At 42.9% G+C, this 12,594-nt stretch overlaps 2 protein-coding genes across 7 annotated transcripts in view; both read left to right on the top strand.

Moving 5' to 3' along the window:
- The window catches only part of MTHFD1 (methylenetetrahydrofolate dehydrogenase, cyclohydrolase and formyltetrahydrofolate synthetase 1), a 158,625-nt gene that overhangs the window by 69,397 nt on the left and 76,634 nt on the right, over positions 1-12,594 (top strand). The window lies entirely within an intron of this gene.
- Positions 1-12,594, top strand: part of ZBTB1 (zinc finger and BTB domain containing 1) — a 29,577-nt gene that overhangs the window by 6,303 nt on the left and 10,680 nt on the right. For 4 of the 6 annotated variants that reach the window (XM_058832471.1, XM_058832462.1, XM_058832442.1 and 1 more), the window contains exon 2: positions 5,118-7,619. In XM_058832471.1, coding sequence (XP_058688454.1) covers positions 5,138-7,273 — 2,136 coding nt within the window. In that variant the 5' untranslated portion in view covers positions 5,118-5,137 and the 3' untranslated portion in view covers positions 7,274-7,619. Of the gene's footprint in view, positions 1-5,117; positions 7,620-12,594 lie in introns of those variants that run through there. The other 2 variants (XM_058832478.1, XM_058832483.1) reach the window with 1 other exon arrangement.

The following is a 12,594-nucleotide window of genomic DNA, read 5'->3' as shown; positions in this document are numbered from 1 at the left end:
GGTACCTCAAAAGAAAAGTCTGGTGGCAGACAAGTAGCTTGAATCAAAGCATGGCTGTGTAAAAGTAAATATTTACTAGGAGAATAAAATGCATATGGAGACTTGGAGTTTGAAAATCAGAGTGAAAACAGCCAAGTCAAATAGTTTCAATTTTCATTTTCATATCAGATGCTTTTCTAGCACTTTTTTCCAGAACACCTCTGCATCATTTAGTATTACTTATAATGTCACCTGTGGTACCTTTACCATACAAATCAGCCACTGCTGGAGTTACTTGGGTTCTTTGTGGACTTGTGAGGTTGGTACCTTCAGGATTTGGATGCTTCACAGTGTGCTAGTCCACTGGGTAAGTGGCTGGTGCTTCTCTCTTTGAAAAAGAGTATCAGAAACAATTAAGAGCTTTGGAATGACAAACTCACCTCCATGGAGCTTTAATTTTCCAAGATACTTGGTTTTTAATACATACAGAGGATAGCTCCCACTGGCCTCAGTTGCCACCAGTGGTGTTTACCTGTGTGAGTAAATTTGACATCCAAAAAATGCAAGCCAGGCTTATTGAAAAAAAACAAAACAGAAAGGTTGAAGTTACTTGTCCTGGCATTGACAACAATGAGATGATGTTCTCCAAGCAGTGTTCATTGCTGTGAGACCCTCCTTTTTGTCCTCCACCTCTCATTCACTTCACATCCTCCAAATGCTTGGCCACATGAGCGGGGATCTTGTCCTGTACTACTCAGATCCAGAGGATGTGCTAAGTAAGAGAAATTTTGGTAAGAGGGGTGGAAGAATATACAATGATATATACATAATATATGTATATACCTTGAGTTTTCTGTAAAAAAAATGTTTTCATTCTAATACCTGCTCTTTTTTCTAAAGCAAACTTCAAAAATAGTTTGCAGTACTGATCCACCCACATGAGTGATAAATGCAGATTGCTGCCATTTTAGCAATTAAAGTAACAAAATAATGACAAATTATCATTTTCTGAGAGCTTGCTCTTGTTGGGAAGGAGTTTGTCAGCAAGCCTGTCATGCTTGTTGATAGCAAAGGGATGGCAGGATTGAGAATTTGGGGTGCAGTTCCTGCTCTGAAGGCGTGAATGCTGTAATTGTTTTCCACCCATCCCCCAGAAAGATCTTGTCTGTGTTTTTTACCCCTTCTGCCCTAGGCCATGCAGCCTGGCTCTTCCCAGCCCCTTGTCCAAATGGCTTCTTCCCTCCACTGTTTAGACCCTCACTGCACCCATTTTTAATTCCCACTGCTGCTTCCTAATCCCAGTGCCCTTCTCTTGGCTCAGCACTGTGCTCCCAGCCAGCCCTTTTCTTCTCTCCAGATTTCCAGAGGGTTTCCATCACATCCTTTTTACATTTCCCAGTCTCCCTGTGTTTTCCCTCCATCTCCTCTTGGCTCTGGCTCTCCCTCAGCCAGAACTGGGCATCTTCTCCATCAGCTACCACAGGGGAAGCCAAGACCCCCGTGGCGACTCATGCTGTGGAGCAGTCTCCAGGAGGCTTTGCTATCAGCTGTGACATTGTGGAGGTGGCACATAGAATCATGGAATGGTTTGGGTTGGAAAGGATCTTTAAATGCTATCTAGTCCAACCCCCCTGCAAAGAGCAGGGATATCAACAAAGTCAGGCTGCTCAGAGCCCAATCCAGCCTGGCCTTGAATGTTTCCAGGGATGGGGGCATCCACCACCTCTCTGGGCAACCTCTGCCAGTGTCTCAACACCCTCATAATAAAAAAATTCTTCCCTCTATCTGAATCAACCCTTTTGTAGTTTAAAACCGTGGCAGAATTCTTTGCAAAAGGGGATTTCACTGTGGATGGCTGAGGCAGACCACTGTGTACTAAGCAGCTGGAAGAGGATGAAATGTTCTCAGCAAGGCTGTAATCTGAAGTTCTAATAACTAACAAAAGTCTTAAGTGTGAATAAACGGATATTTTGTATCTTCTCCCCCTGGAGCATATAGCTTGGCCAAATTCAGGCAGATTTTTATATTGTGACAACATATCTAAGACATAAGGCTTTCTCCTGCATGTGTCTCCTCAAAGATTTTGGAAGATAAACTCTTAATTTTTATATGAAAAAATAATAATCTGCATACATGAAAGCTTTTTCTTAGCCTCATTTTTGGAACTGTTTTGGCTGAGCTTTTCTGTGGAGGAGGTTAAAAAAGTAATCAGTCCAAGGTTTCAGAAGAAAGTTTTGCCATTGCTAGTTGAAATGTGTCAAAGTTTGAAATAGCCTGACACGCTCTCATGGTGGGAAGTTACATCCAGCAGGTTAATACAGCATCCGGAGGGAGGATGCCAAGGCTTTTCATTAACATGAATAACCTTATACATTCTGTTTTAATACCAGCATGTACTACTACTGTGGTAGAGACCAAGGACATGTCAAATCCAAAACCTTGCCATCCTGCTCAAGCAGCTTCATGCTCCACCCTTTTTTCCCTGAGTGGTGGCATTGCCAGTAGGTCCTTGTTGCATGTCAGGATCCACGTGCTGAAAGCTTTGCAGGAGTTAATCTGTCACAAGGAGAAATATCTTTTACCATTTTCAAAGAAGAAGACTTGAAAAAGACGAATTTGTGTGCTGTCACTCATTGTTCCCACCATCTGTAAATGACCCCATCTGCAGTTGCCTGCAGATAGTTTGTGACCACCTGTTTTGTACAGGCTTGCTGCTTGTATTGCTGTTTTTCTGTAGGAGGATACAATGGAGTATAGCTAGTGTAAAAAAACCACAGTTAAATAAAACATTTATAACTTGCTACTTTATGAGGATGGGGAAGTTAACATGAGCTGTCCTGAGCCTTTTCTTGTCATGTTGGCAGCTCATACCAAGAGGCCAGTGGTACCTTAGATGGCATCATCTCATTTTCTCATTGGTTTTCACTCTTAGAATGTGGAAGTTGAAATTAATTCTTTATCATTATGCAGCTGCCATTCTTAATACAATAGATTGAGTTACATTTAAGCACCTAATGAATTGCCTCAAATCCAAAACACGTTACCACTTGGAATAATATGAAGTGCACTTTTATTATTACTTGATGTCAAGAGCTATGCTGTTTTTCACAGAAACATCTGAAATCACCCAGTGACACAGACAATAATCAGTTTCTGTAAAAAGATGTGGAGTTGTTTCAGAGGTTCTCTACTTTCCAAAGCCAGTGCCTTGCAAGTTAGTAAAAAGAGAGATTAATTCCATGCAATGAGTTGCATTTCTGCAGTGGACATCACTGGCCAAACCAATCTGAGAATTATTGTGGCAGGGTGCTAGCCTGGAGTTCTGGGTGTGGAGGGTTGGGTTGAGAGGAGAGGAGCAGCTACTGTTCAGATGCTCGTCATCAGTGTAGTTCAACCCAAATCTCAAGGTTCCTGTTGCCAGACAAGATCTGGTGTTGGTGGTGATCCATAGGAACTGCTGTGTGAGTTGGCAGTAGGGAGTATTGCTGGGTGGGGTGACCATGTTCTTTTCTTGAGAGCTTGGGAGCTTTTCCACAGTGGCAGTCCTTTGTGGAATGAAGAACGGGGACTTAATGCTAGGTTTGCTACTTAACAAGCCAGGCAACGCCTATGACTTGCGAATTCAACACTAATTGTGGAATTTAATTTCTCTACCCATTTTCCCCCTAGGAGATGTAAGCTGTTAGGAAAATAAGAAGAAAAATGGAGCATTTGTGTGTGTATTGTGTTTAAATTTTGGACATTTGAAAGAGTGGTTGCAAATCAATCCGTGCATTTCATGGAGTCATAAAATGCCCTTTAGTATATATTATTTGCTAGCCTGTACTTTATTTGTACAAACCTCTTACAGTTATTTGCATTGTTTGCAATAACCTTTCAAAATGTTAAGAATCCTCATTACTGCTTTATGTTTTTCATTTCAATTAGGGTGTTCTCTATACCCTCTTCTGGTTCCTCACCCCCTCAGCCTGCGCAGTTAGAACAGATTATGTGTATCAGTAAAGGTTTTCCAAAGTGAGTCGTGACTCGGTGTTGGCCACACTTGGTGAAGTTTGTCTTTAATCAAATGCACACCTCCTGTATGCACTGCATTTCTTCTGGATAATTTTTGTTAACATAAACCATGATGTTTTCTTTCTCTTTTCTCTTGAGGACGAGTTAGTCCTTTCACATAGAGCAACCCTCAGCATGGCAGACCTTTCTCTCCGGTCTTTTCCGAGGCTTCATTTCACCGTGGCTCCACCTCTGGCTTGCTGGCTCTCTCAGTTCTCCATTGCTGAGTTTTTCTTTGTCCGGTTTCCCATCTACGTGTTTTGGTTACATTTCAGTGCTCTGAACGAGTGGTTTTGAGAGCAGTTGGAGGCACGGCGTGCACCACTTCCTGCCTCTGCAGTCCCTGTGGCTGTCACGCAGCTCGCCTGGTCACCATCTGCAGCAGGCTCGAACGTGGGACGTGCCACCACAGCCGGGCTGCCCTCTGCTTCTGAGAAGGCGTTTGAGTTTGCAGTTCCTGGTTTGCAGGACCCCTTGCAGAGAAGGTTGAGATGGTCCCTCAGCTGCCACAAAGAGCAAAATGTGTGGAGTAGCTTGTGTGGGTGCTCTGTTGTCTCTGTAATGGGGAGGGAAAGACCAGTTTGAGCCTGGCCTGGTTTCCAGTGTGCATTGCATCATGTGCCCATTGGACTGACAGGTAAAAAGGCAAGTTGAGACTGAAGAGTGGTTTCTGACAGCCAGCTTACCTTGTATAGGTGTTGACCTGGGGGCATTGTACAGAAGTCTACCCTGTGAAGTTTTTGAAGTTCTGCATTCAGAATTCATATCTGAAAACCTTGGCTGTAGGACTTTGAGATACATGTGCTAATTTATATTCGAGCAGCTCTGATTGACATGTGCGCTGGTTATGTTTATTAGTTTACTAGTCTTGTAAGTCTAGTGGTGAGCACATGGAATTATGGATGTTTTCACTGGCATCAATATTCATAAGTAGTTACCAGCAGAGATCTCCAGACAGGAAGCTGTACCGCAGACTGGCAGAATAGGAAGATCTAGAGAGAAAAGAGATGGCAGTTCCTCCCTACATTTAAGTAGGCTTTGGGTTTTGTGCTCATGATTTAACAGATACCTTTTTCTTTATGCAGGGCTGTAATCGAAGTACAAGATGGCAAAAACCAGCCATAGCAACTATGTCCTTCAGCAGCTAAACAAGCAAAGAGAGTGGGGCTTTCTGTGCGACTGCTGCATCGCTATCGATGATATTTATTTTCAAGCACATAAAGCAGTCCTTGCTGCCTGCAGCGCCTATTTTAGGATGTTTTTTATGAACCATCAAAACACTACAGCCCAGCTGAATCTAAGCAACATGAAGATTAGCGCTGAATGCTTTGATCTTATTTTACAGTTCATGTATTTAGGAAAAATTATGACAGCCCCTGCCAATTTTGAGCAATTCAAAGTGGCCATGAACTATTTACAGCTGTATAACGTACCTGAGTGTCTAGAAGATATACAGGATACAGACTCATCTAGTTTAAAATGTTCATCTCCTGCTTCTAGCACCCAGACTAGTAAAATGATATTTGGTGTGAGAATGTATGAAGACGCACTTGCTAGAAATGGCAGCGAAGCAAACAGGTGGGGCATGGAGCCGCCAAGTTCAACGGTAAATACATCCCATAACAAAGAGCCTGAGGAAGAAACTTTGCAGCTCAACAGCTTCCCTGAGCAACTGTTTGATGTCTGCAAAAAAAGCACCACGTCCAAATTCTCTCACACGAAGGAGCGCGTGTCACACTCGCGCCGGTTTGGAAGGAGCTTCACCTGCGACAGCTGCGGGTTTAGTTTTAGCTGTGAAAAGCTACTGGATGAGCACGTGTTAACGTGCACTAACAGGCATTCCTACCAAAGTGCCAGGTACTACAGTGCTGAGAAAATAGACTTTAGTGAAAAGAACTCTACTGCTAAAATGATCTCCACACAAACAGAAAAATACAAGGGGGACTCAAACCATGCTGCGGACGATTCATCATCTCCCGTGTCAAACATCACAAGCAGAAAAAGCAGCATGGTTGCCTCTGAGACATCAGGTGAAGAAGGAAGTAGAGCCTCTGAGAGGAAGAGGATTATCATCAAGGTGGAGCCAGAGGACAATCCTACAGATGAGCTGAAGGATTTTAATATTATCAAGGTGGCAGATAAAGACTGCAATGAGTCTTCTGACAATGACGACCTAGATGATGAACAGGAAGAGCCGCTTTACAGATACTACGTCGAGGAAGAGATGAGAGAGAAGAGGAACGCTCGGAAGACTCTAAAGCCTCGTTTGTCCATGGATGAGGATGAAAGAAAGTGTTTGAAAAGTCCACGGCACCTTAACAGCAAGGCTCCTTCAGTGCAGGAAGATGTGGAGAATGCTCCCTGTGAACTTTGTGGGCTAACAATCACTGAGGAAGATTTGTCCTCTCATTATTTATCCAAACACATAGAAAATATATGTGCTTGTGGCAAATGTGGTCAAATACTGGTCAAAGGCAAGCAGCTACAGGATCATGCACAGACCTGTGGAGAACCCCAGGATCTGACCATGAACGGGATCAGAAATTCTGAGGAGAAAATGGACTTGGAAGAAAACCCCGAGGAGCAGTCAGAAATAAGGGACATGATGTTTGCAGAGATGCTAGAGGACTTCAGGGACAGTCACTTCCCAATTAACAGCCTTCAAAAAAACCAGTTATACAAGCATTCTTCCTGTCCTTTCCGATGCCCTAATTGTGGCCAGCGTTTTGATACTGAAAACCTAGTGGTTGAACATATGTCAAACTGCCTGGAGCAAGATCTGTTCAAGAACTCCATGTTGGAAGAGAACGAGAGGGATCACAGACGTAAGCATTTCTGCAACCTTTGCGGGAAAGGATTTTATCAGCGTTGCCACTTGCGGGAACACTATACCGTTCATACCAAGGAAAAACAGTTTGTTTGTCAGACATGTGGGAAGCAGTTCTTAAGAGAGCGCCAGTTGCGGCTCCACAATGATATGCACAAAGGCATGGCCAGGTATGTCTGTTCCATTTGTGATCAAGGAAACTTCCGAAAACATGACCATGTACGGCATATGATATCTCACTTATCAGCTGGAGAGACTATATGCCAGGTCTGCTTTCAGATATTCCCAAATAATGAGCAACTGGAGCAGCACAGGGATGTTCATCTGTATACATGTGGAGTATGTGGAGCAAAATTTAATTTGAGGAAGGATATGAGATCTCACTATAATGCCAAGCATTTGAAAAGAACATAAGCATAAACATACTGTAAAGCATTAAGTTGGCAGCAGAGAGAACACCAAAGCAAAGCATAAGTATAGTAAAAAAATTTGAAAAGGAAAAAAAATTTGAAAATAAGTCTCTTTTTTATTATTTTTTTAAGACCCTCCTAACCATAGGTGTCTATTTAGGCTCATTAAGTATAAAGCTTTGAAAAGCATCATGTGTTTAATTATTACATTTTCACTGTTTCCTAATACCAGTTTCTGTTCTTAATTTTATTGTTTTACTACGTAGATATACAAATCATTATTTTTAAACTGTAGATTAAAAGCACAATGTTACCCCTTCACTGACTGCTATTAAACAGTTCTCGGATCCATGTCCGTAAGATGAGTGCTTTAATATTTCCATGTGTTGTTTCTTCATGTGAAAATTTTAGATCCCAGCGATTAATGTGCAAAGGCATAATTGTTCATAATCCCCAAATTAATTTTCAAAATGAAAAAAAACCCAAACAAACCCAAACCAACAATGCCAAGAAATAATCCTTTGCACTCTGACTCTGCTGTAGGGGCAGAGCTGGCTGTCCTGGTCCCCTGCTTCTTGGCTTTGTTGGGAGGTGCTTCCCAGGGGTGAGAGCACATAGGCTCAGTTAACCCTCGCAGGCTCGGGCTGCTGTGCACAAGGGGGAAGGGAGTTAATGACTGGTGGGATAACCGAGGGCTTCCAGCACAGTGGTTGTTTTCCAGACGAGAAGTCCTAGCAGAACTGTTCAACTGATGTTGGCCTTTCTTTCACTGTCTGTACCTCTGTGGATATATTTAACCTGCTTATCCTAACACACAAGGGAGGAGTGGCTGTGGTGGGTTGCTAGGAATGCAGTATGGCCATGTGCACTGAAGACTGCATTTTCAGCCTAGCTGTGAACTGTGCCTTGCTGCTTGCGTTGGAAAGTTAAAAGTGGGGTGGGTGTGGAGATAGTCCCATTGCTTGGGACCTTAAAGTTTTTTTGCATCTTGTTTTCATGATACTTTCTGAATGTTCTGTTTTTCAACAATAATATAACAAGAAAAGACTGCAGAGTTTGCTTAATAAATGTAAAGATATTTTATGCCTTTTAAGATTCTTTCCTGATTCTAGCAGAGCCTTAATCTATGCAGCTTGTCACTTAATTTAATTGAATTTTAAAAAACTACTAAGTACCAGCTGACACCAATTCAGTGAGGCACTCTGGCCTTTGAGAGAGCAACTGGCTTTGACTCTTAGGCACTAATTGTCTAAACGTTTGTTAAGTGTGTGATTTGTGATGGGGTGGAGGAAAGGATCCTGATACCTAATTGTGGAGAAAACAGTTAAAACCTAATTGTACTTTCTCCCAGCAGATCTTACTTTATCAGAGAGGGTGGTTATGCTATTTCCTGCTGAGCTATGGAGGGAGAAAATTTAGATCAGCAGTTAAGGCAGTTGGATGAGATGATCATTGCAGGTCCCTTCCAACCGGAATGTTCTATCACCTCATGTGCCAGTGGTGGGGTTGAGAATAGGAGCCAGGAACCGATGGTCTAATCCAGGGTTTTCATATGCTTGTTTCTGTCAGAGTTGAGTTTCATTCCTAATTTCTTGGGGATTATGAGGTGTATCGAGTTTTAATTTCAGACTATTCAGAGGAGTGAATAAATTTCAGAATCTCCACTTTAACTGTTAAAAGCAGTGTGAGTTGCCTTGCATTTATTCAGTTTTAAATGTGCATTAGGATTTCTCTTGGTTGGCAGACATGTGCAGTTCTGCAGTGATGGAGGAAGCTCCCCCACCAGCCCTTGGTCCTGAGAGCAGCTGTTCAGAGGCACCAGCTGCTTTGGGTGCAGTTTAGTGGGCTTGTAGTGTTTTGCTTTAACTGATCAGTCCTTTGTTTTCTTATATGATGCTGAAGTCGACTGAGTCCTTGATAGCACTGGGGCCAAAAGGGCACAGGCATGAATACACTCCAGCACCCCATAGCTGGGGGGTTCACACACTGCACAGTGATTCTCTGACATGCAGGTTACCCCTCACAGTATCAGCTGGATTGGGAAAAGCAGTCAAGGGAAGTGAAGGAGAACTGGAGAGCACTGGGGGAGCTGGCAGGAGGGTCTCGTGGCACTGGAGGAGTGGGAAGAGTGAGTGGGAGAAGAGATCCTGAGTGGGAGGGAGTGGCAAAGGCAGGCAGGCAGGATTAGAGCTGTGCAGTGGGAAGCAAATCCCAAAGGTGGCATGGAGGGGGTGGCTGGAGGAGTGGATAAAATGTCCCGGCTGTGAGACCAGAGTGAGGATGACTCAGCTTGGCTGGGGAGCTGTGGGCCTGAGCCATGAGCTCACGAACGCGGGTTGCGTACCAAGCACGGCCAGCCCCGCTGCCCACAGCGCTGTGGGGACACAGCACAGCCCAGATTAATGACCTTGTTGAAAAGCAGGAGGTGACCTCTGCCATGTAAGGGATCAGTCCTGAATTCGGTGAAGGGCTAAGGGTGATTTATAGAGCTTCCTGCTCAGGATCAGGAGCCCTTGTTTACAGCCTATTGGTATGAACTTGACCCAAAAATGTTTCTTAAAAAATGTGACTTCCTAGTGTAAGTAGACCTGCCAACTACAGAAGTTAAATGGAGAAGCTGGGAATGATGGTATTTACGTGTATTATCTAACTTTATAAACACCCTGAGTACCTCTGTTTTTCAATTACAAGCTGTGTTGTAGTAGGCTTTCAAAGTAAAGTTTGTTAAACCTTTCCAACTGAACTTGAATTGATGTTTTTTCCTGTTCTAGTGAAACAAAACCCAGTGCCTTGCAGTTCACATGTATGAAAGTCTGAGCTAAGGCTCACAAAGAGGATGAATTGCACTGCAGGGGAGCTTAAAAGTGGATCTACTTACATGTAGGCAGAAAAAATCAGAATGACTGAAGTAGTCTGAGAAGTGATCAAGGGGAGTATAGGAGAACATAAACAAGTCAGCCTGGCTTGCAAGTAGATGGGTGTTTAAATAGATGAGTATTTAAGATGACATGTAAAAGCCTGCAGGGTAACAGCATGGGACTGTTAGAGAAAAGGCCTGGAGTGACAGGAGAAATTTGGCTGCTGTGAAAGGGGAGAAGGTCTGGGTGCTGAGGCAGCCTGGGGCTGGCCACTCCTGAATGTTCTCCCCAGAATGGGACAACATCTGCAGGAGAATGAAATGATGGTGTTTCAGTGCTCCTACCATGACAAAAATGATTTCATGATTTAGTGGAGACAGAACAAAAGCAGACATGCAAAAAAATCAACAGCAGTTATCCTAGAAGTTTTGCTGTTACTTGAAAGATTGTGAAGGGGAAGCGAAAATACTATATTTGTGAGTTATTTTCCTCTAATTTGTACTTTTCTGTTGCCATAACATTGTTCCTTTGCATCTCCTTAGTGAATGTTAGCATGTAAAAGCACTTAAGGATCTTTAAAACTGGAGGGGTAAGCATTGTGCAAGGCGTAGCCAGAAAGAAAAAGATTTGCTGGATGCCATAAGTTATATTTTTAAGTGATTTGCTATTATTATTTTTGGAGGACCTCTCTGTGTTCTGTTGTTTTTCTCATTTTGGCAGTGCTATGGGCTGCAATCCTGAGAATTTATAAGTGGCCAGCCTAGCTCTTAGCTTCCAAGATTTACTGAAAGTTAAAAAGAGGGAATTCATGAAGACCTGGTATGAGCTTTAAAATATCACAAAAGCTGTTGAGCTTCTTTTTCAGTTTCAGAGATGTTTAAAATGTTAATATATATACTTGTAAATGCTTCCTGCTGACTTGTTAGTTCAAAGAGTATTTACATTTGTGTATAATTATATTTGTAGCAAACAGGTCTGTGGAGAAATCTTGATTTCAATAAATAGAGTATCATGGTATTCTAAGAATTTATGCTTTAATTAGGGGACTTCTCGATGTAATATTTTCAGCTGATGTAAAACATATAATTCAGCGTATTTTTTATTCAAAGCTGAAGACAGAAAATATATTGCCCTGGAGAATGTATTAAAAATACATTGTTATAAAAGAGAATAGTTTGACTACACGATTGTATTTAAATACTCTAGTGCTAAACCATCAAGAGTCTCAGAGCTATTGGTGAGGACACAAATTTGCTCCTGGAGGCTGTGCCACCTTGAGCCCTGGCAGCCCTTTACTTCTCCCTGTTAGTTTCAGCCCTCCTCTCCCCTGTGTGCCACCCTCTCCATTGTCAAAAAGCATGGATCTGTGTAGCTTCACAATGAACTGAACCAAACAACGAGCTTTTTCTATTCCCTGTGGGGCTAGTTTTTGGCTGGATCAGTTCCCCACTGTGCTTCCCTCTCCATCTCTGTGTCAGACCTTGTGCAAGCACAATAGAAGGGGTGGCATGAGAGGAGGAATGAGTGGCTAGGAGGGGGCTCGTTTGCTTAAACGAGCTGTACCAGAACTCAGAGCATGTCCCAAATTTAACTCGGTCTCTGTCTCCCCCAAGCATCCTCATGGAAGCTGAACTCTTACATTCATCTCCTATTTCCTGATAAGGAAAAAGGCAGCCCAACCTCTTACAAATGAAACACATCTCTGCTATCTGCCCTCTGTGAGAACTGGAAACCTTCCTGCATTCAGCTCATCCCACAAAAATGCTCTGGAGCTTTCTTAGTGTTTCTTGAAGCAGACTGGGTAGTGCTCCGTGCCACTGGGTTTGTGTGGTTGGCCTGGCTGGAGGCCAGGAATGAGCTGGGCCCCTTGTCTGGCCAAACACCAGGAATGGCTCCCACCTTCCTCTGGCCTTCCTGCCCTCCAGCTGTGGGCCCAGATGCAGCTGTGGATCTCCTCTGCTGCCCTGTGCCCCTCACTTTTCACAGTCAGGGGAGACAGTTGTCTCATTTTTGGTCTAATGCTGAAAGTTTGGGGTAATTCCATGTGTAAGTTAAGCTGATGCTGGCAGTATCTATTACTATCCCTGTGTGCTTCTACCTTTTAAGTGCTTATCAATCTCAGAGGGCTAAAAATCAAATCTTCTGACTTCCCTAATTCTCAGCTGGTTTGATGCTTGTCGCAGACTTAGAGACCTACAAGATGAAGCATGACTAATTTGACTTTATAAAGTCTGCTGAAGGCTAGAAATTAGGAACATGTTTTCAAAAGCTGACATTTCTGTAGTTCTCAGCTATAAACCAGTTATGTGTATTTTCTTCCAACTTCCAAAAAACTCCTAAAATATTGCTGTGCAGTGTATTCTTGCAGTGTGAGTAGGCTGAGATTTTGTAGGGGAAAGATGCCAAAAATCAGGACACATTTTATAAATTGTCTTTTGCTACTTTTACAGTCACTTCCACAATTCTG

This window comes from Poecile atricapillus, chromosome 1, assembly GCF_030490865.1.
Source record: "Poecile atricapillus isolate bPoeAtr1 chromosome 1, bPoeAtr1.hap1, whole genome shotgun sequence".
In the NCBI taxonomy this organism is placed as follows: domain Eukaryota; kingdom Metazoa; phylum Chordata; class Aves; order Passeriformes; family Paridae; genus Poecile; species Poecile atricapillus.
Note: the sequence above shows the minus strand (reverse complement) of the source record. Positions and strands in the feature narration are given on the sequence as shown.